This window comes from Mandrillus leucophaeus, unplaced genomic scaffold, assembly GCF_000951045.1.
Source record: "Mandrillus leucophaeus isolate KB7577 unplaced genomic scaffold, Mleu.le_1.0 Scaffold360, whole genome shotgun sequence".
NCBI classification, from domain to species: domain Eukaryota; kingdom Metazoa; phylum Chordata; class Mammalia; order Primates; family Cercopithecidae; genus Mandrillus; species Mandrillus leucophaeus.
The window spans coordinates 3,007,558-3,031,945 of NW_012103810.1; the positions used below are offsets into that span (position 1 = coordinate 3,007,558).

The 24,388-nt window shown below is 38.6% G+C and overlaps 1 protein-coding gene across 3 annotated transcripts in view; it reads left to right on the forward strand.

Annotated features, from left to right (window-relative positions):
- Positions 1–24,388, forward strand: part of PAK1 (p21 protein (Cdc42/Rac)-activated kinase 1) — a 154,083-nt gene that overhangs the window by 124,387 nt on the left and 5,308 nt on the right. For all 3 annotated transcript variants that reach the window (XM_011989734.1, XM_011989733.1, XM_011989735.1), the window contains exons 7-14: positions 952–1,126; positions 3,182–3,245; positions 7,538–7,586; positions 12,881–12,993; positions 16,030–16,147; positions 19,388–19,487; positions 20,520–20,716; positions 23,907–24,044. In XM_011989734.1, the coding sequence (XP_011845124.1) occupies positions 952–1,126; positions 3,182–3,245; positions 7,538–7,586; positions 12,881–12,993; positions 16,030–16,147; positions 19,388–19,487; positions 20,520–20,716; positions 23,907–24,044 (954 nt within the window). The remainder of the gene's footprint in view (positions 1–951; positions 1,127–3,181; positions 3,246–7,537; positions 7,587–12,880; positions 12,994–16,029; positions 16,148–19,387; positions 19,488–20,519; positions 20,717–23,906; positions 24,045–24,388) is intronic.

Sequence of the window (24,388 nt, forward strand, 5' to 3'; positions counted from 1 at the left end):
ATCTGATAAATACCTTGAAGCATCTCCTAGGAAAAAGTATAACTTATGATCACTTCTGTACCTCAGTAGTATATAGCTTGCTCATTTTTTTATAACGTGTATCACTTTCTGCCTTGTAGTTATGATTTTCTCACCTCCTTTATGAGAATGAGAGGATGGGGCAGCATTTTGTACAGGGTGAGGCAACAAGTAGATTCTCAGTAAACGTTATGTAAATTAATGAATAGGACATTTAATATTTTTAAAAGGTAAAGTTTGAGTGCTTAATGTCTGCTGGGGATGATTCTGATTACCTAACATATTAATCAGTTTACTCCTACAGCAACCCCAAAGATAAGTATCATTATTATCACCATGTTATAGATGAGGAAACTGAAACACAGAGAAGTTAAGTAACCTGCCCAAAGTCAGGCAGAAGGTAAGAATAAGAGTTGGGATTTTAGTTCAGGCAGTCAGGTCCCAGAGTCTATGTTCTAAATCACCACACTCTACTGTCTCTTGATGAAGAACAAAAGTAGTTCCTTCCCTGCAAGGGTTCAGGATGTAAGGAGGGAATAACTCAATAGAAGTTGGTGTTGTGCTAGTAATGCAAAGTGCTGTGGGAATACAGGATATTTCTTTTAGCTTGGGGAAGCATAAAATATTTTAGATGAAGGGGATCCTTATCTAATAGAATTGTCTTTAACTAATTTCTTTTGATAGTTGTCTAGCCTCTATTGAATATCTTTAGTGCTGAGACTCACTTCTTTTGTTTACAGTGAGTGTAAGGAAGGCCATTTTACCCAGAATGGATGGGCCTGGGCACAGAGGAGGAGTAATAGAGATTTTGACGTAGGAGAAAGGATGAATTTATTGGGGTTTGCTCTGTGGATGTTCTAACCTCACATCTAGGAGAGGTTCCCCTGTGCTGACAAAGGCTGGTCTTGCCAAAATTTTGTCCTAATAATGCAGGTATACACACGGTCTGTGATTGAACCACTTCCTGTCACTTCAACTCGGGACGTGGCTACATCTCCCATTTCACCTACTGAAAATAACACCACTCCACCAGATGCTTTGACCCGGAATACTGAGAAGCAGAAGAAGAAGCCTAAAATGTCTGATGAGGAGATCTTGGAGAAATTACGTAAGGAATTTGTCACTTTCTGAACCTTTCTTTGCTTTATGACTGGTCAAGCACAGAGATTTCCTGGTCGTAGGCTTGGTCCATGCAGCTGGCTGGCCATGCTTGGTACCTTAGCCTCAGACTGCTTCTCCACCCTGCCTCTGCACCTATGTTCCCCATCTCACAGCCCTGGTTGGATACTGTGTTAGGATGGGGATGTGGTGAGAGAGTGTAGATAGCTCACTTTGAGGGCAGGGTACCCCTCACCCCTAGGCATGTGTTATAGAGATGACAAATAGTTTTTCTCTAATGAATTGTCTAGAATGCCATGCTTGAGAAAGACTGAGGACCTAGTAGAAAAGGGCGCTGTGATTGATTATTGATGTTTTGCCATTGACCTAGGAGAAGACAGATCTGCCATCTTGGTTGTAGGAAAAGAGGGAAGGGAAGTTAACATTTTATGTATCAAATGACAAGCAAAATATTTTCTTGATTTTTAAAAAATTTAATTCTCTTATTAACCCTGAGAAGAAAAGTGTTGTGATCCTAATTTTTGCTATTAAGATAATCTGAGGCTCAGGGAGGCTAAATATCCTGCCCAAAATCACACAGCTAAAAAGTGACAGGGCTGAGGTTAGAACACAGTTTTTGTTCCTGTAAGTAGAGCATACTGCCTCTTGCTGTCAAGTGGAAACTTCCATTTTACTTTCTTTAGCTGCCAGAAATGGGGGTATGTTAGGGTAGCTTATTTCTGTGTTTCAGTAAACTGCAGGAGAATTCATATTAGAAGGAAGAACTAGGTTGATCTATGGGCTTGGAAGAATCATTTGACAAGGGCTTTAATTTATTCACTGTGTCTACTTACTTCCAAAAAGGATTCAATGTGACCGATTTGGCGACGTCTGCAAACTGGCATTGCTTTCTGGTTCTCTAGTTCTTCCTAATTCGTATATGACTTTAAAACAAATTTTCACTGTTTTAAAAATTGCCCTTTTCTGGATCCCTCATAAAATGACAAAGTAAGAAAAGCCACTTCCCTAGTCATCTGTTTACTCCTGTATGTAGTCTTCTTCTCTAAACCAGAGTTTTGTTTTGTTTTGTTTTTTTAACAATAACATTTAGAATTATGATTCAGAATTAAGACTTGGCCTGGGAGTTAGGATACTTGAGTTGAAACTTCTGCTCAGCCACTGACTTGTCTTAGGCAATTTTCTACTGTTCTCTAAACCTCATTTTTCTCATTTTTAAAATAGGGATGTTAATACTTGTCTCATTTGCAAATCAAATGAAGTAATATATGTGAAAAGTACCAATTCCTAGTAATTGGGTGTTAATGGAGAGTACAGTGGACCGGGAGACTAAAAATGAAACTCCTAATCTTAGCTCTGACACCAATTTGCTGTGTGACCTTGGGGAAGTATCTTCTTTCCTTCTGTGGGCCTCAATTTCTCCATCTCTAAAATACAAGTTGTAAAACCCAATGGAAAACCTCTATGTTGTTGCGCTTGAAATATTCTTTGTTGTAAACGTCTTCTCTACTTTATCTCTCTGGCTTTTACTTAAAGTAGAAATCAGTCCATATGTTACCTTTCTGAAGCTTTTCCAGTCTTTCTTTTTTTTTTTTTTTTTTTTGGTGCCTCTTTCTGTACCCCTTTGGTATTTATCACAGCAATTATGTTTTCATGGAACTTTATGCTTACTTATCTGTCTCCTCCATGAAATTGACCTTCTAGAGAGCAGGAACTGCCTTGACTGTGTCATATCTCTTCATTCCTAACACAACATATGGCTTGGTGCGTATTAAATGAGTAAATATTTACTGATTGTATTAATTAAAACATGAATGACTTTTAGGAGTTTAGAAATGGAATAGCTTGCTGTGAATCAAAGCAGTCAAGGTGATGAAACTTTTGGTTGGGACTTATGGGGGAAAAACTGAGGGCCTCTTTAGAATGCTTTTTGGCTATTGGAGGTAGTTCTTTAACCCATGCCAACTCCAGGGTTCGGGGAAATGTGGGACCTTTTTTGTATCTTGATTTTGGAAAAAATGATTCATGGTCTCTGTTTCTTTCAAAGGAAGCATAGTGAGTGTGGGCGATCCTAAGAAGAAATATACACGGTTTGAGAAGATTGGACAAGGGTTAGTAGGGGCATTTTCTTTCCCTGGAGAAATGACTTTAAAGTGTGTGTGCTGGCATATATGATTTTGCTTCTGTTTTGCCTCTCATAAACTTTGTTCTTCTTTCTCCACTTCACCCCTCACCCATCTGGAGTTGTTATGTTAGAATGACTTCAGATTTGGCAGAATTGCGCTTAATGTGAGAGATGTGCCATTAGCTGACCATGTGGCTAAAAATACCCCTGCAGTGACAGTGAGAGAACGATTTTTTTTCTTAGCACAAAGCCAGCTTCCCAAATTATAACTCTGCTTTTCTGGATGAACCCTGTTTGTCCTAGTACTGAGCTCCAACAGCACTAATATAAAATGGAAGACCCAGAACTACAAACCCTTCTACTAGTGTAATAGGACCTATTTTTCTAGGTAGATGCCGGAATATATCCATCTGGCATTCATCCTTCTCTGTATTTTGTATGCTGCCCTCAGTGTAATGAATTCAGCAAATCTTAACTGAGTTCCTATTGTGTGCTAGGCACTATGAATTCAGAGACAATCTGTGCTTTCAAGGACCTCAAGTCAACAGAAGAAGATAGGCAAACAATTGTATAGTCATATGTTGCTTAACAAAGGGGATATGTTCTGAGAAGTTCATCCTTAGGCAATTTTGTCATGTGAGCATCATAGAGTGAACACAAAACTAAATAGTATAGCCTACTACACACCTAGGCTATATGATGTAGCCTCTTGCTCCTAGGCTACAAGCCTGTACAGCATGTTACTGTACTGAATACTGTAGGCAGTTGTAACACAATGGTAGTTGTATATCTAAACATAGAAAAGGTATGGTAAAAATACAGCATAAAAGAAAAAAAAAAAAAAAAGGTGTATTTGTATAGGGCACTTACCATGGATGGAGCTTGTAGGACTGGAAGTTGCTCTGGGTGAGTCAGTGAGTGGTGAGTGATTGTGGAGACCTAGGACATTACTGTGTACGCTACTGTAGACTTTATAAACCCTGTACACTTAGACTGTACATTACATTTATTAAAAAACAAAGTAATTGTGCTATGACGTTATAACTGCTACAGTGTTACTGGGTGATAGGAATTTTTCAGCTCCATCATAATCTTATGGGACCACCATCATATGTGGTCCATTGTTGACTGAAACATCGTTACGTGACACATGACTGTCCTGTGTTTTTAAAGTTTGGCTGTTATTTTGAGTGAAAGAAGCCAGATATGAAAAAGCAGATACTGTCTCATTTGATTTATATGAAATTCAAGAATAGGCACAAGTAATATATGATAATAGAATTCAGAATAGTGATTATTTCTGGGAGGAGGATGTAGAGTGGGAATAGGCATGAAGGAATCTTTGGGGGTAATGACCGTAGTGTCTTTTGAAAGTGGCCATTTTTTTGAGTGAAAGAAGCCAGATATAAAAGAGCAGATACTATGTCATTCTATTTATGTGAAATTCAAGAACAAGCAAACTAATGTATGATAATAGAAGTCAGAACAGTGTAGTTATTTCTGGGAGGAGGATGTTGAGTAGGAATAGTCATGAGGTAATCTTTGGGGGTGATCTTGATAGTGAACACATGGGTGTGTAGATATATAAAAATCAAGTTGTACGCTTAAGATTTGTGCAAATTAAGTTATACCTCTCTATAAAAAATAAAAATAATGAGATTTCTAAAGACCCACCAAAAGAGATAAAAAGAAACTGAAAAATAAAAATGTCTGGCTCTCAGTGTTAGTGGAATGAAAGCTTTGTTGCTAATGATGTCATTGAAATTTTCTTTTTTTTTTTTTTAATTATACACCCAAGAATTTCCGAAAATAAGATAAAAGATTGCATAATATAGGAAGGTTATGTTTATACAGCATTCTACAATTCACATCTGTTATTTGCATTTATTGTTTAATCCTCAAAACAACTCTGGGCTTGAGTGGATCTGTTTTTTTCTGGTTGCAGTGTTTTTCAGACTAGACATGCTTTTGTGAGTCTGAACTGGTGTAAGGTATTTAACACCTTGAGAAAAAAATTATTTTGCTTACCTCAGAGAGTAATGTGGGATGGTATTTCCTTTAGGTAGTGAAATTGAGATATTAAGAATATAGCAGAAATGTACATGGACAAGCATAGGCAAGTCAGGTTTCTTCTCTGGACTGGAGTTTCTTCCTGTAAATTTAAGGAAGACAGGTTGTAAATTGAGGGCCTTTTACAAAACTCCAGAACTTTTGTGACTTTTGTTTTGTTTTGTTTTTTAGTTACTGATATATGAGACCTATAAATAGGCAACATCTGCACGATGTTCTTTCCTTGCTTACTTGACAGGTCTGTTAGTGCTAAAGGAAGAATGAAATATTTATTAAGCACCTATGCTGATGTCTCCACATTGCATAATTTTTAAAATATAAATGCCACACCAATATGATGAATTGGTAATACTGTAATTTTTGCTTGCTTTTATTTCTCCTTAAAGACCTGAAGATTATTCTTCTTTTGGACTTGGAATTCATAGTCTAATTATATGTCTATTCAAGTTAGAAATAGGTATTAACCAGTGGGCCTGAGTAGCTTTCTAGAACTTTGTAATCATGGAGACAGTCCCCAAATGTCCAGTGCCCTGAGGCTTGGGCATGTTTGCCCTTTAAGAATAGTACATCTAGTAGGATCAGGAGAGGATGGGGTTAGGAAGACAGATACCAGCTTTATAACAGAAGATAGTTAGGGGCAGGATAATCAGGCAGCGAAGAAATAACTGCCTATGCAAGTCATCCAATCCTTATTTGATAGCCAGTATGTTATAATCACAGTTTCCAGGAATGTAGCTAGGGTCCCAACTAGAGAATGATGGTTAGGGAGCTGGTGACCATAGTTTCTAGCTGCAAGGCATGCTTACACGTGACATTTCCCCCTGGATTGACCTGACTTCTCCAAGAATTATAATCTCAGGGCTTGCCTAGGAAGCAGTCTTGTAATAGAGCAGAATTTTAATTTTCTTCAAATTGCATCATATGTACCCAACATATGGCATGTATAGGTACAAATATGTTTTACAAATTACTTACCTATAAATACACAGGGTTTATGGTTACAAGCATAAAATGAGGGTTTTAGTTATTTTGAATGGATTTAGTTATTTTGAATGAATTATTACTTTACTAGCATTATTTCTGCATTTCTTTCCCCCTTCTCTGTCTGTATATATGAATGTGTGTATAATTACATACATATGTGTACACACGTGTCTAGTGGGGTCATTCTTACCTTGGGGGTGGGGCAGAGGTACCCTGAGATCTTCTGGGAACATATATGTTTGAAAGAGTATATTTCATATCATTTTATGTTTGAAAAATGAAAACTAAAAACCACTTTTATAATACAAACTACAGAAAACAAAATTTACATATCCTATTGATGGAATAAATGATTGAAAACCATTATTTTATTTTAAAGGGTCAAAGTGTATCCTATAATATTAGAGCGGGAAGGGTACTTTGAGATTAGATTATTCAGTGTGGGTCTTCAAGTTTTTATAGTTTTTTACTATTTATAGTTTTTTAATGGAAATTTTCACTAAAGATAGCATATATAAGTATACAACTCAATGAATTTTCAAAAAGTGAACACGCCCATGTAACCAGTACCCAGATTAAGAAAAAGAATATTACTGATACCCCAAAAGTTCATACTGCTTTTTGATAAATATATAAGACATGCTGGCTCACCCCCAAATACATTCTGAAATTCTCTCCAGGACCCCTTTCTCCTCACCTCTCACCCCCTAGTTGAAAATCATAGATCTAATCTTACCCCTTTTATAGATGAAGAGTTTGAAGCCAGAAGAAATTAGAGCCACTTGCCAAGGGTGATGGAGGCGAAGAGAGAAGCAAGCAGGAACAGGAAATTAATATATATTGAACATCCATTATATGTTATGCAATTGGCTAAGTACTTTACATGAACTAATCAATTTAAATTATCTTATATTCTCTTATGTCCACTTTACAAATGAGGAAAGTGAAGCTCAGAGAAGTTAAATAACTTTCTTAAGATCCTACCTAGTAGGTACTAGGTAGAAGTAGCAGGTTGGAATTAGGTCTCTTGGCCACTAGAGCCTACATTCTCTTTACTACCACTTAATGTCTTCTTAAGTATGAGAATGGATGATGCAGGGAGAGGATTATTTTTACTGCTGTTGTTTTTGACACTCACAGATTGTGTGTAGAACTACATTTGACAAATATCACTTCATTGAACACTATTTTTTTTCCCTCTTTCTCTGCCACCTTACTGTTCAGTGCTTCAGGCACCGTGTACACTGCAATGGATGTGGCCACAGGACAGGAGGTGAGTATCCACCACCCACTGTTGCCCTTTAGTTCTGTTTCTTTTTATTTGGGATTAATTTTTAGCCCTTGTTAGGTCAATAGGAACATTTCTAATATCTTTTTTTTTTTTTTTTTTAATTGAGATGGGGTTGACTCACTCTGTCATCCAGGCTGGAGTGCAGTGGCATGATCTCTGCTCACTGCAACCTCCGCCTCCTGGGTTCAAACAATTCTCCAGCCTCAGTCTCCTGAGTAGCTGGGATTACAGGCACCTGCCACCATACCTGGCTAATTTTTGTATTTTTTAGTGGAGATGGGGTTTCACCATGTTGGCCAGGCTGCTCTCAAACTCCTGACCTCAGGTGATCTTCCTGCCTCGGCCTCCCAAAGTGCTGGGATTACAGGCGTGAGCCACTGCGCCCAGCTGGACCATTTCTAGTTTCTTACTGTAGTATACAAGAGCCAAATAGCAGGCTAACATGATGAAACGTAAGATTTGGACTAAGGTGAAATAGTTAGATGGAGGGAAGTGGATGGATTTGAGAGATACTTAGCAGGTAGGTTCGACAGGATTAGATGATTGACTGAATGTGAACATTGTTTACAAGTGAGTGATATTATTCAAGGAGAAAGGAAAAAGAAATTGGATACTGCCTGATTGCCAAGTGGATAGTTGCTTATACAAGTCTGGGGCTTAGGGGAGAAATCTGATCTACAGGAGATTTAAACCATGTCTCTTGACTCCTAATCTACTGGTGCTACCTTTACTTTCCACTGAACAGTGAAATCCTCATTTATTTGGAGGCAGCTTTTTGTCCCTCTCATTTCATTAAGCCATGAGAACTATAGCTAAAGCCTGCTGACCCAAGGTCTTATATTCAGTAGAAGGAAGTTAAGAAGAGAATATAGAGTACTTGAGGTTTCCTTGCATTCTAATATTTGGTTGCAGAGTAGGAGTGTCAGCCAGTGAACTGGATGGCAGCTGCCCCAGAGAAGTTCTTTCTTCAGAGAGTACCGGGACATAGCAATTGAGAGAGGCACCTCCTCTTCCAATGAAAATAGAGTTGGGGTCCTGTAAGGGAGGCTGCTAGACACGTGCTTCTATATTTCTGGTGGTTGAAACCACGTGGCATCCTGGAGAAGTCATGGTTAATAGCGGTAGCATATATCTCACTAGGCTCTCGTGAGTTTTTCAAGTGTTAAAGCCAAATATTAAGGCTCCACCTAGGGTAAGCCAGGTTTTAAAAATCATTATTATGGTTAAGGATTTATTCATTGTTCTTTGACGTGAGAATGCAAAGAACTAGATGCTTATAAGCCTTTAGCTACTTATATAACCTTGGGCAAGTCATCTGACCTCTCTGAGCCTGAATTTTATATATTTATAAAATGTGCATGATAAAATGTCCACAAAAGTGTTGAAAGAATTCAGTAAAGCAATACATGTGAAAATGCATTATAAACTTTATGAACTACATATTCATATTTATTCATTTTTACTCATATGCATATGTATGTATTCCACAAAGCATTTGCTTTATGCCACACCTTATGCTAAGAATTCTGTGAAAGTTCACAGACATTAAAATCATGTGTAAATGTAAGAGACCGTAATTTCCTTTGTGTACATATAAAAGCCTTGTAATATTGACAGAAATCTGCCTTAAAGTAAAAATAATGGTGAGGAAGGAAGGATAGTATTATCATGACATTTTAATGATGGTGAATATGATGCAGAGATTAAAATAAAGAAGGTTATACCAATCCTGAAAAGAACTCTATGAGGTAGGTAATACTATTTTTTCTTTACTGCTGAGGAATTTGAGGCTCAGGGTGTATAAATAACTTTTTTGCAAAGTTGTACTGTCAGCGATTAGCAGGGACTGGTTTAGAATCTTCGACTCCTAATCCTGTGTGTTTTGGGCCGCAAGAGCACAACAGAGCTGAGGTTAGATACTAGAGTCCCTTGTCTTGTTTCTGGCCTCTCAGGCCTCACAGTCCTTGATGGGAGGCAGGTAGGTGATGATGGTGGTTTCTGGAAGGCCTGGAGGCTGGCTGTGTGAGAAGCTGGCCAGAGGAAAGAGAAATTTAAATTCATTGTATGCCTGCCTTGTGGTTACAAAACTATGAATGGAAGGGAGTCCATCAGGGTGGCTAATGCAGTGTGGTCAGGAAGGCTTCATTTCCTGCCCCAGGGAGAATAAATCTTTAGTGGAGTCAGCAGGATGCTCTCGGTCTTTGTGAGTGCGTGCTTATTGGGGGTTATCCAGCTGAGAAGGGCAGACCTATTGTCTCACATATAGGAAGAATGTTAGTGCTGGGAAGTCTTCCAGTTACAGATCAACAATTATTTTTCAAGCGAGTTTTTAGAGAGAATGTGTATAATAGAAAGAACAGACTGGAAGAGCCTTTGGAGTCACATGGACCTGTGGATATTGATTATGACCTTAGAATTTTCTTGAGTCTTCGCCTCAATTTTCTTACCTGAAAATGCAGATCATGATTCTTACTTTGCAGGGCTGTTAGGTTTGACTGTGATAATATAAGTAGGGCATGTAGCACAGAGCCTGGCACACAGTTGGTATTTGATAAATAGTAGTGGTGGGAGAGTGGTTGCTGTGCCAAGTACTTATTAAATGCTATTATTACTATGATTACCATTTTCATTATTGTCTAACTTTATTGCTTATTTACTTATATGTGAGTAATGCATTTGCCATTGTCTCACTTGGTATTCAAAACAATCTTGAGAAGAGGGGAATCAAGGTTGAGATTATCTTCAACGTATTGATGAAGAGACTGAGGCTCAGAGAGCTTGTGATTGGTCAAGGTCAGTAAGTGACAGGTCCTGAGCTTAAGTTCTTAGAGTTCAAGTCTAGTTCTTTTTCTGTTATAGGAATGCTATATCCTAGCCTATATAGGTGGGGTCTGATAGATGAAGGACACAGCCTAGCCCATAGTTAGTAGCTATTGAAAAGGGCTCCCAGCTGGGCACGATGGCTCACGCCTGTAATCCCAGCACTTTGGGAGGCCGAGGCGGGCAGATTATGAGGTCAGGAGTTTGAGACCAGCCTGGCCAACATGGTGAAACCCTGTTTCTACTAAAAATACCAAAAGTAGCCAGGCGTGATGGCGGATCCCTGTAATCCCAGCTACATGGGAGGCTGAGGCAGGAGAATCGCTTGAACCCGGGAGGCGGAGGTTGCTGTGAGCAGAGATTGCCATTGCACTCCAGCCAGGCAACAGAGCAAGACTCTGTCTCGAAAGGAAAAGAAAAAAGAAAAGGACTTCCATGTCCTGCCCCAGCCTGCATGTTAGCCTCTTTATGCCTCTCCTTCCTTGCTGCTGCCAGCAGTGACCACTGTGAGGTTCATAAGCAGTGTCCCATCCTCCAAGATGGCATGAGTAACTCAAAAGACATTCTTCCGGCTCCAGTCCTTAATGTGTGTTATAAGGGCTAACTATACTTAATATCTTTAGATCAACATGTTGCTTTTCAAACGTTAGGAAAAACTAATGCTCAGCTGTTATAGACAGCTGCCACCAGACTAGAAGCCTGACCTAACAGGAAACTCCACTCCAAAGCAATTTTTCCTTACTTGAGGTAGGGGATGGCGGTGGTCTGATTTTTTTTCGGAATTACTTCTATTCTTAATGATTAACTTGGTCTCTGCAAAAGACTGTCCATTCTTGACTTGAAGAAATAATAGAGTCAGAGATTTGTCACATAAAAGTTTGAATCATTCCTTCTTTATACTTCTTGCTGCTTCTAGAAAGACAACTTCGTTCTATTAGATGTTCGTGTTCTTGTCCACTAAGCAGAAAAAAGGCAAAATATCTCTAGAGAATGAACACTTAGAAAATAATTTAAAGTATACTTCTATGGGATAGAGGAGCCCATTGCCATTTTTTTGTTGTTTTTATTTAAAAACAAAGTACTGACCAACCTATTGACTTCTCTCTTGCCCTCTTTCTACAGACATTTCTTGAGCACCAACTCTTATGTGTGTAAAGGCCTGTGTTTGGCATTGGGGTTCTGGGCTTTCAGTCAAGCCCTCAAACTTCTTGATACACTACCCCTAACTAATCATTACACATGATAGCAAGTTGTAAGTTCCATAAAAGAGGGATAAATATGATCTTATAGGGCTTTAAAAAAGGGAAAAGGCATATTGGGTTTGGAGAATGAAGTTTCCTTTGGGCTGATACAAAGCGTAAGTAGCTTTTGAATGTATGGAAATGATACAGGCTGTTCCAGATGAAGAGAAGATTCTGAACAAAGGAAGGGGAACTAGATACCAGGGAGAACATGGAGTGTTCTCCATGAACACTCCTCTGTGAAGGAATAGAGTTGGAAGTAAAGTAGGGGCCAGATCATGAGAACTTTGAATGTTGTACTGAGAAACATTTCTAGGCAACCAGGAGCCATGTAAGTTTTTAAACAAGGTTATCAAATGTGTACTGTGGGGGAAAATTAATCTGGCTACATGTACAGGATAACTTGGCATCCCTTTTGAGGGTTCTAATCCTGATTTTGCTGTTGAATAGCTATGTATGCAAGTCACATCCTCTCTGAAACACAGTTTCCCCATCTGTTGAATCATTAGTAATATTTAGCACACAAGGTGTCTTTGCAGATTAAATGAAATAACAAATTTGAGAACACCTTATAATAGTACCTTACGTATAGAAGGAATTGATACCAAGTACCTTAGAAACTAAAGTATACCTTATATTCATGTTGTCTGGAAATTTGTTTTTATTTCTATAGATAGAGCTCTCATCCTCCTTTTCTATTCTTTCTTGACCTGGTCAACTCTGATTTATCTTTCTACACCAGGTTCAGAAAGTCACCTCTCCCTTTATGAAGTCCCTATACTTGGCCAGATTGAAAGAGTTCTTGGCTTTTGCCGTATTCTGTGTTTTGCTAGCATTTTATATGAACCTCTGTTATAGCATCTCTTTTCTGTTGTGACTTTTTAAAAGTATTTTTCTACACCAAAGTTTGATTCTGAAACTTTGGTGTGTATCACAGTGACCTGGAGGACTTATTACATCACATAGTTTCTGATTTAGTAGATTTGGGGTGGGACCCCAGGTTTTTATTTCCAGCAAGCTCCCAGATGATGATAATGCTGGCTTGAGACCTCACTTTGAAGACCACTGGTCTACATAGACAAATTGTGAATTACTCGAGGGCTAAGACTGTATCTTACTCATCTTTGTTTCCTGAGTACTTAAGGTCTGGTACTTAGTAGGTGCTTAATAAATGGGAATGACTATGGTTGCACATTGAATATACTCTGATTTCAGGTGGCCATTAAGCAGATGAATCTTCAGCAGCAGCCCAAGAAAGAGCTGATTATTAATGAGATCCTGGTCATGAGGGAAAACAAGAACCCAAACATTGTGAATTACTTGGACAGGTATGGAGTGGTGGGTCCCATCAGAAGGATAGGGCCTTTGGGACTGACTGGTGGACTGTCAGAGAAGAGGGTGGTGCCAGCACTCAGAACTGCCTCCATTTAAGAGTCTTCTGTGATGCTGAGCTCTCTGTAGGTGACCCTGTGTAATGCTGGACACCTTTATTGCTGGGAAATCCTTCTGTATTAGGCTGAACTCTACCACCATGTAGCTTGTAACAGTTGATCCTATTACTGTTTGTTTTGCCTAAGGGAAACCTACCAGCCCATCTGCCTGAGTCAAACATCTAGGTCCTTAACTCATTTTATATCCCAAATCTTTCCTTATTCTGCTCATCCTCCTGAATAACTGCTTGTTTGTTTATGTTCTCTTAAAATGCAACGTGCAGAACTAGATGTTTCATTTGAGATCTGACCACTACAGAGAGAGTGGGACTCTTTCTAAACTCAACACAGCTTAATGATTTCATTCTTGTTTTATCTTTTAGGATGTGTGCTTTGACTCCTAGTAAGTTTGCAGTCAACTAAAATTTCTGATTTTTTTTTTTACATAGCTTGCATTAAACTGGAAATATAGAACTTTTTCACTATCTTCATTAAGTCCCATTTTTATTGTTTTAGCCCATCATTCCAGCTCATCAAAATTGTTTTTCAAAATAGTAAGAGTGGTTGTATATAATATTTGTATTGTGCTTTATTTTGTACTAAGCACTTTCACGAACAGTATCTCATTGTGAGGTAGGGTTTTTTATCCATATTTTACAGACGAGGAAACTGAGGTTTATAGATGTTAATAACTTGTCCAAGAGTAGTAAGCCATAAAACAGCAAAGCAGTGTTTTGAATTTGAATATTCCTAGCACCAATATCAATGCCCTTTCTATTATATCAGGTTCTTTTCTCCGATACCTGAACAAAAAAAAAAAGTTAAGCTTCTTGCCCAGGGTTCAGAGACATCATAGGTGGAGGTGAAATTGGACTATATCTTGGGCTCTAATTTCTTTACCTTTTATATTGCATGACCAGCTACCTCTTCCTGTTACTGGTAGATTTCATAAGGGTGCCTTCTTATTCTGCATCTAAAACACTAGTAAGCTTCAGTTTCCTTAAAAAGGAAAAGAGTTGAACTTTGACATTCCCAACACTGTAAAGAATAAAGCCTTTTTCTTTGAGATGGTTATGTCTCCTTAATGTGGGTCCTGACTGGCTCTGAAGAATCCTCTGAAAGTTAGTACCTTATCATCTCTTTCAGAACTTATTATACAGAGAATATAGCTCGTGCAAACTACTGAAGGCGACAGGGGTTTTAGATTTTGGCTCAGGATATGGAAAAATGAAAGCTGTCAGTAAGGGTATGGCCTGTCTCACAAAATGGTGAGTTACCCATCAGTGGATGCATCTAAATGATAAGACCATGTTATTGAAGGAATTTGTGTTCTGGGAGTAGGATTAAGAGACTTATAGATTTGTTTATTAATCATACCTTTACTGGTATTCCCAGAGGCTTTTACTCTGGAAATCAGAAGTAAATAATGCTATCTTTGCCCTCAAATAGTTCCTGGTCTGGTATAGAAAAAAGTACACTCTGTAAAATCATAGAAGAGGATCTTAACCTGAGCATTCAGTGAAGGTGTTACACATGAGGGTCTGTGGTTTTTGTGAGATGTCCCAGGGGGAACTCCATCACATATGGATGAACTCATGGGCAGAACCCTCATGATGTAATCACCTTCCAAAGGCCCCACCTCCTAATAACATTAGTGATTAGATTTTCAACATATAACTTGTGAGGAACACAAACATTCAGACCATAGCAGTTCAAATCCCCATAGTCTTCTCTCTCAAAAGAGATTGTTGAAGAAACACTTAGTCTGTCATGTTTATTTGTCATGGACATTTAAAAATTACAAATCAGAACACAAAGTTTTATGGAAAGAGCAGTCGATTAGTAGTCAAAAAAATAGGATTCAAATCTTACCCTTTGCTTGAGTGCATTTGTTAAAATCTTCCAACAGTCTCCACATCTGTCCAGCAGTGTTCCCAATATCAGGATGAAGATAAGATGATACCACACAGTTCAAGCCAGTGCAAGGAATGTTTTTTTCCCAATCCAGCATCTATGTCCAAGACTGGCAGAAGACTTTAGGGCTCTAGGCTCACCTTGTTTTTATTTGTCCGATTCTATAGTAAGGAAACATTGACCAGATAGGCTAAGTGACCTTTTTATTTATCATGTAATAGGGTTGAGTGATCCAACCTCTGAGTGAAGCCATCACTTCTAACTCGTGTGAGCCCGCAATCTCTCCGGGGATACCTTACTAAATGGTAGCCTTGGCTTATCAGACGGCTTTGGCTCTGTAAGCCGTTGCTAAATTCATTCCATTCTTGAATCACAGACACTCAAAGTAGAGGTCAATTGTCAGCATAATGACTATGTATACAACACTTTGCAGCTTTTAAGGGACTCATAAACATTATTTCATTTAATATTTTTAGTTATCTTTTATTTCATTCATTGATTTATTTAGTAAATATTGGCATTTGCTGTGCTGGACTCTGGGGATAGAGTCTTAAACAAGACCCAATACTTGGCCTCATAGATCTCAGATCTGGTAGGACTCTCTGGGAGGGTTAGTAGCTCTCTCTTCTTTGGGTAACATGGACTGTAAATCCTATCATTGTAAAATGTTTGGATGCTTCTAGAGGGAATCATGTCAGTCTTTCTAATTTTAGAATGTCTTCCTTTGTGTTGTGATGAAATGCAATTTTATTGTATCACTTTAAGCTAGTGATCTTAGTTCTGCCCTTTGGGGTTTCACAGAACATGTATGCTTGGTTTTCTCCAGGAGCATCCTTGAGAAATTCAAAGTTAGTGATTTTGTCCCCCAGATTCTGCTTTTCCCCAAAGTAAAGAATCTTTTACTTTACTTTGTGCTAAGACGTAGTTTCACTCTGTGTATATGCTTAGCCTTTGAAACCCAGTGCCATGGCTCAGAGTACTCTGATTGTTCCCTCTCACCCTTTATCTGTATTCCTGCAGTTACCTCGTGGGAGATGAGCTATGGGTTGTTATGGAATACTTGGCTGGAGGCTCCTTGACAGACGTGGTGACAGAAACATGCATGGATGAAGGCCAGATTGCAGCTGTGTGCCGTGAGGTAAGGCCAAGGGCCAAGCAGTCTTGGGTAGAAAGCTGCCTCCGTATTCCTGTCTCCTGAAGTTCCCTACCCAGTGAGATCTCAGTCTGGGCTCTGTGAAATTGGTAGAAATTAGTGCTGACACTCCTATCATTCCTGTATTGTACCTGTGTTTGTCATTTCTATCACCATGATTTTTTTTTCTTTAAAGATAACTTTATTCTACCCAATGTAGAAAAATTATAAAGTACTAGATAGTATATATTGTAAAAAGTCACTCGTAATTCCAGTCTTAAAGATAACCACTCTAAGCACATTATTATATATTCCTTTATCTCTTTTATCTGGGCATATATTTTAATCATTTTTATTCTGCTTTCTTGCTTTATTTTTGTGCTATAAGGAAAATAAAGCAGAGTAAGAAGGTAGTGATGGAGGAAGTTCTATTTTAGACGGAATACTCAGGGAAGGTTTTGCTATGGATTTGAGTAAACATCTGAATGATATATAAAAGCAAGCCAGCAAAAATCTAGGGTAAAATACTTCCAGGAAAAAAAAAAAAAAGGTCAAATAGATATTCCCTTTCTCCTCATTGCGATTAAATGTCTAGAATCGATAATATGCTGATGTAAGAGGAAAAAAAGCCCTCCAGAAGGCCTGGACAGTGTCCTCAGGGAATAACCACATTTCATTTCCATTAGAGCAAGAAGATGAAGGGAATATTCAGAGACATTGAGGATATTGGGTGTTTTGCTGATGACAGACTGGAACTTTCTGGTGGCCCAATAATGCAAAAGTAATTGCAGTTTTTGCCATTACTTAAAAAAAATGCCAAAAACCACAATTGCTTTTGCACCAACATAATAGAAAAGTTAGGAAATTAGAGGAAGCATAGAAGATGAGATGAGGTTCAGAATTTTGTGGGGATGAGTATAATAGTGTGATTGCGGCTTGATGGTGCAAGATCTGAAGGCATACTGCTGAAATTATGTAGTTACATATTTAATCAGTGTTAAGAAAAATAAAATGTGAAATCAATACTGCCCTAGAAAATATGGTCCCCTTTGCAAACAACTTTGGGATCTAGAATATTCACAAGTAATTGGAATTAATTAATGGAATTAATACCAGGCTGGGATTCTTAGGGGTTCTGACTTTTTTTCCTTGTTCCACTACTAATGCAGTACTTCTTAACCTTCTTTTCATTGTCTCCTTCTTAAGGAACCTTTTTCCTAATCATACTCCTTGCCATGAAATTTTAATATCACAGATACATAGGTAAACTGTTTACATACTATGGCCCTTTGGAGGGTCATAAACCATTGTAATACCTAAGATTTTTTTCACCACACCTGCTTACCCTCAGGAACCAAGTTTCACTAGTGGAGAATACATACATACGTATACTTTGGGAAATCATTTTGCCTCATTATTAATCTATAAAATGGAAATTGCAACATTCACACTGTATATACCTTAGGGGTGCTATATGGATGAAAAAGCACTTGGAAAAAAATGTTAATGTTGTATAATAGATGGTATTACTATTCTTCAGTTCTAATAGAGATCATCTCCTTTTTAAAACATCTTTACTGAGATATAATTCACCCATTTAGAGTATATAATTCACTAGCTTTTAGTATGTTCATAGAGTTGTACAACCACCATCATAATGAATTTTAGATCCTTTTTATCACTCCAAAGAGGAAATTAATATCCATTAACAGTCAATCCCCATGTCCCCTGCCCTGACTCTCCCAGCCCTATGTAACCGCTAATCTATTTTCTACCTCTGTAGTTTCCCTGTACTGGGCATTTTATATAAATGGAATCATGTAATATTTGTTCTTTTGTAATTGGCTTCTTTTACTTAGCTAGCATTGTGTTTCAAAGAATCATCCATTTTGTAGCATGTATCAGTACCTCATTCCTTTTTATTGCCAAGTAATAGAATGGACATTTGAGTTCTTTCTGTTTTCGGCTGTTATAAAAAATAAAAAATTACTCTGTGAACACTTATATACCAGTTTTTGTGTGGAGGTGTGTTCTCATTCTCGTGGGTATATAACTACAGGTGGATTGCTGGTCATATGACAACTCTGTACTCAACTTTTGAGGAACTGCCAAACCATTTCTGTAGTAGCCGTACTGTTTTACACTCCTGCCAGCAATGTATGAGGTTCCAATTTCTCAAGATCATTCTTTTTCATCATAATTTCTGACATCCTGAGATGTCTCCACCCTTGTAAGAAGAGCAGCTCTTACATTTTCAGGGAAAACCCAATTCTGGATATTGTTTTATTCTTAATTTAGCCATTGGTATATTCTTAGAAAGTAAAGTATTAGGTTAGGACCATTTAAATAGTATTTTCCTGTTCACTTATATCTTTAGTGTTTTTTAATTGGTAGAAGTTTCTAAAAAATTAGTTTTGGGTCAATGAAAGCAAATTATTGATTTAGTAGAAAAGCTGAGATGATCTCATCTAATTCCCACATTTTATAGATGGGAGTCCAGAATTATATAGTTCGTGGGGTAGCAGCAGAACCAGGCATTTTAATTGTACCATCGTGTCTCTTTGTTACTCATTCTGCCTGTGTACCATAGGTGTTTTCCAAGGTTCTTCTCTTTCTCTTATACCCTTTGCCAGGTTCAACCATTTCTGTAACTTAAACAAAAATCATCTCTTCCCAAATGACTTGTAAATATTTACCTCTGTATGGAAACTAAGAGTTATAAATTCAGTTGCCTACTGGACATTTGTCTTCAGATGTCAAATTCAGCATATCCAAAATAGTACAAAATATCTCCTCACCAAAATAAGATTATCCTGCTAACTTACTGCTTCTAGTATCACTTCCATATGTCTGCTTCCTCAAATATGACCCTTATTTGTTGTTTTCCTCCAGTCTGTCATTATAAGATCCTTTCCATTTTTCTTCAGTAATTTCTCTTGGGCCTTAGGTTCTTTACCAAGGATCTAATTAAAAAAAAAAAAAAAAACCATTGGAGGAACTCCTTTACTTAAAAAACTATTTTAAGGTGAAAGGCAGCATGGAGTGTTAAAAGAATGTTTAGCTGGGAGATGGAAGACTTGGTTCTAGATCTGGCTCTGCGAGTGATTTGGGGCAAGTCCTTTTACTCGTTGGGGCCTTACTTCCTTTATTTTAAAGTGAAGAGGTTGAATTAGTTGATTTTCTATTAAGTCTTCTGTATTATATGTATGTCCTTTCTTTCTCCCCCTGCCCACACCACTTCAATAGTGTCTGCAGGCTCTGGAGTTTTTGCATTCGAACCAGGTCATTCACAGAGACATCAAGAGTGACAATATTCTGTTGGGAATGGATGGCTCTGTCAAGCTAAGTAAGTAGGAGCCTTAGGAATGATAATACTTCTCTCCCCGTGGGGCCCTGTCTCCTGTGAGATGGTCATCATATAATAGTAACTACGACACTCACCAAAGGGTCTTTATTATTTCATGGGATATGAGGGCTGTTTAATATTCTTCTATATTAATCATAGGATATCATTTCATTATTTTTTCATTCATGTATACATTTAACAACAACCACAAAAAACTTGGCTGAATGCTTACTCTGTGCTAGGTCCTGTGATGGGCACTGAGAGTACATTTTCCCTACCTTCTCAATCTAGTATGGAAAACATTTAATAGATAATTAGAAAAAAGGGTTTTGCGTAACTTCTTTCATTCAGTTATTCAGCAAACTTTTATTGAATGTCTAGTACATGCCAGTCCTTCTAGGGATATGAGGACAAGTAAGAAGATATAATCCGTACTCTCAAAGACTTCCTAATTTAAATAAATTTATAATTGCAATATAATGTGAAAACCACGGCAGGTAGAACATTTTGTTCAAAGGTGTAAAGACCAGTAGACCAGAAAAACAGGCTATGTTATGGGTGGATGGGCAGTTTATGGAAGGACTGCTAGCAGCCCTGGGCCTGGGGCATAAAAACAGGGCCATGCTTAGTCATAGGTGACTGGGGTTTAAATCAAGGACTCGTGCCCAAGAAATAAGGCAAGGACCTCGTTGCCATATTTGAGAATATGAGAATGGTTTTTCAAGAACAAAGCAAAACTGGGACAAGCAATCAAGACCAAAATGGGCAGCTTGGACTTTAACACTAAGTCCCCTGGTTTAAGGAGAGATAGGAGGCCAGAGATGGTGTTTCTTATATTCCTCCTATTTCTCTTCAGGGTTCAATAGGAAATAGGCTAGGAGCTAGACATGAAGGTGGCAGTCAAGTGACTTTGGAGAGACAGAGCTGGAAGCCAGGCAGATCTTGTCACCTACGTGTAGGCACACAGTCAACACTTACTGAAGTGAGTGTATATCCTAAATGTATGTTCTTTCTCTTATTTTTCTTTTCTAGCTGATTTTGGATTCTGTGCACAGATAACCCCAGAGCAGAGCAAACGGAGCACCATGGTGGGAACCCCATACTGGATGGCACCAGAGGTTGTGACACGAAAGGCCTATGGGCCCAAGGTTGACATCTGGTCCCTGGGCATCATGGCCATCGAAATGATTGAAGGGGAGCCTCCATACCTCAATGAAAACCCTCTGAGAGTGAGTGTTACAATTCCTATTTCAATTTATTTGGGCTGTTGTCTCTAGTCCCAGGAAATAAGAATCCAGGCTATTCTCTATGGCTTTCAACCTGGAGATCCCTTTTCTGGATACAACTAGTCACTGTTGAACTTAAAATATAAATGGTCAAAGAAAAGGAATATTAGAAGTCACTCATTCATTTATTCAACAACTATCTGAGTCCCTTTCAAGTGCAAGAAACTATTCTAATGAAAATAAAATAAATTAATATGTAGTAACAGATGGTAAATGCTGTGAGAAAAAGCAAAGTAAGGAAGTTAAGAGAGTAATGGAGGAAGAGGTGTGCTATTTTAGAGCAGAGAGGGAAGTTCTCTCTCGTAAGTTATTTTATTCTGCAGAGTTGGGAAGTCATTAGAGGGTTTTGAGCTGAGGAGTAATGTGATCTGATTTATGTTTTAAACAGATCATTTTGGCCGTTTTTATGGAAAATAGACTGCGAGAGACTGTTGAAATAGTTCAGAGTGGTGGTGTCTTGGTAGGAGTGGAAGTGAGAAGTGGTCAGACTCAGGAAATGTCTTGAAGGACTAGCTGACAGGATGAACTGAATATTAGAGAAAGAGGAATCAGCAATTACTACATGATTTCTGGTCTGAACTGCTGAAAAAATTCAGTTGCCATCTGTTGAAATGGTGAAGACCATACTTAAGTTGGGTAATTAAGAGTTGGTTTTGAATGTGCTGATTTGAAGTGTTAATTAGACATTTAAGTGGAGCTGGGAGTAGAGTTTGGCTTAAGAGTCTGGAGTTCAAGGGTGAGGGGTCAGGACAATAAACATAAATTTATTAGTAGATAATATATAGTTGGTATTTAAAATCAGAGGTAGATGAGATCACTCACCTAGAGAATGAGTACTGTTAAAGAAAAGAGATTTGAGTACTGAGCTCTAGGTTATTCCACTGTTTACAGGTTGGAGGAACTAGCAAAGTAGACCAAGGAGTGGCCTTTCTAGTGTGAGAGAACAGAGAAGTGTCTTGGAGGTGAAGTGTCCTGGAGATGAATAGAACAGTGTGCTTCCCGAAGGAGGAGGAGGGTAGATTATGTGTCAAATGTGATTGATAGGTTAAGATGAAACTGAGAAATGAACATTGGGTTTGCCAATGTAGAGGTTCTTAATGACCTTAACAATCAGTTGTCAGTAGAGAGATGGGGATGAAAGTCTAATTAAATTCATGAAAGTGGAAGAAGAGGACGTTGAGATGGCATGTATAAACAGGTTTTTTTTCTCTTAAAGGAATTTTGCTGGGAAGGGTAACAAAAATGGAACACTATCTTAAAATGGAGTCAAGGGAGGGTTTTTCTAAAAGATTATGTCTGTGTGCTAATGGGAATGATTTAGTGGAGAGGAGGAAAATGGTCATGTACAAAAAGGAAGTGACAACTATAGAAGTGATATCCTTAAGTCGATGAGAGGGGTTCGATCAAGTACTGAAGTAAAGGACATTAGATTAGCATGGACAATTTATCCCTTGTAACAGAGCATATCAACACAGATGCAAATAGGTTGGTAATCTTGGTGTGGGCAAATGTGAAATTTATTCTGATTGCTTTTATTTTCTCATTTATTCCCACCTCCCATCTAGTGCAGGAGTTCCCTGTGCACTGTTGCTGGTAGGTGGTCATCTACATGCTCATGTCATCCTTGGATATCTCAGATTATTGGAAATTGCTTCAGTGCACCAAACTGAAACTACCTTCTGTAGTTTCTATCCTTTGGTCCCAGCTTTGCCTCTGACTCCACATGCAACATATTCTTCCCTGCCTTAGAATGGCCTTGCAGAGATTTGAAGATAATAATTGCCGGGATATGTTGGAAACAAGACAGAGTGATCCTAGAAACACACACACACACATTCTTTTTTTTGAGACAGAGTCTCACTCTGTCACCCAGGCTAGAGTGCAATGGTGTGATCTCAGCTCACTGCAACTTCCACCTTCCAGGCTCAAGCGATTATCCTGCCTCAGTCTCCTGAGTAGCTGGGATTACAGGCATCTTCCACCATGCCCAGCTAAGTTTTGTACTTTTAGTAGAGACCAGATTTCGCCATATTGATCAGGTTGGTCTTGATGGTCTCGAACTCCTGACCTCAGGTGATCCACCCACCTCAGCCTCCCAAAGTGCTGGGATTACAGGAGTGAGCCACCACACCCGGCCCTAGACATATCTTTTTATGTTTCTGTACCTTATTTGTGAAGTGAGGATGATAATTCTTGCCCAGAGTTAATTGTGGCCATTAAATTAGACAGTGCTTATGTAAGTACTCTTTGAATTAAGTGCTGACTGATTGTAAAGATTTGGTCTTACTGTGTTTTTCTTTACCTTTCCCAGGAGATGCTTCATTTAGGGGACCAAGGTGGCAACAGTTTTCACTTATATTTAATATTCCTTTCCTGCTAGAAGAGATCAGTTCTTGGATGACTGAGGTGAAGGCACCAGGAATAATTTCTGCCAGTAGCTGGGCAGATGTTTCAACAGGCTAAATGGATAATAAACCCTTCAGATGTGTAAGCAAGAATAATAATAAAGCCGGGCATAGTGGCTCACATCTGTAATCCCAGTACTTTGGGAGGTTGAGGCAGGCGGATCACTTGAGTCTAGGAGTTCGAGACCAGCCTGGCCAACATGGTGAAACCCTGTCTCTACTAAAAATACACAAAGTAGCCGAGTGTAGTGGTGGGCACCTGTAATCCCAGCTACTTGCGAGGCTGAGGCAGGAGAATCGCTTGAAGCCAGGAGGTGGAGGTTGCAGTGAGCCAAGATCTTGCCACTACACTCCAGCCTGGGCGACAGAGCGAGACTCTGTCTCAAAAAAAAAAAAATAAAAATAATAATAATAATAATAAACCCTTAGGTCTGTAACATATTTCGTAAGTTTATAAAGTACTTTCAAATACACTATCTTATTTTTACAGATATGTGAGATGGGCATTATCATCATCCTTACTTTACAGATAGGGAAGTTGCACATAGTCTCATGGCCTTTAAATGTTCAGCCTGATCCTTAGGTCATACTCTTTCCAGTATATATACACAGCTGCTACTTTGCATCCTAGAGCATAAAGCAGCTGACCATATTTCTAGAATGTGTATATGGAGAACAAGAGAGAGCCTCAGTTGGAGTTCAAGGTGATTCACCATTTTTATTGCCAGGCCTTGTACCTCATTGCCACCAATGGGACCCCAGAACTTCAGAACCCAGAGAAGCTGTCAGCTATCTTCCGGGACTTTCTGAACCGCTGTCTTGAGATGGATGTGGAGAAGAGAGGTTCAGCTAAAGAGCTGCTGCAGGTAACTGTCCCTGTGCAGGGAAGCACCTAATTCAGGGAATCACTAAACCAGGCCTTTTTTACTTCATGTTTGTTTGTAAGGTACTGGATATTATAGAACTAGGCTTCTCTTTTACCATTTCCTACCCTCACTCTGTTCCTACTGCTCTAACTTTTATCCCTGGGGCTTTGCTTATTTATTTTCTTAGCCTCTTTCTCGGCCTGTTAAAACTCTACACGTTCTCCTAGGCTCAGTTTACAATCATTTTCTGAGCACCTATTGAGCTTTGCTTGTAGCTTTCTTGGTTCCTTCCTTCCTTCCTTCCTTCCTTCCTTCCTTCCTTCCTTCCTTCCTTCCTTCCTTCC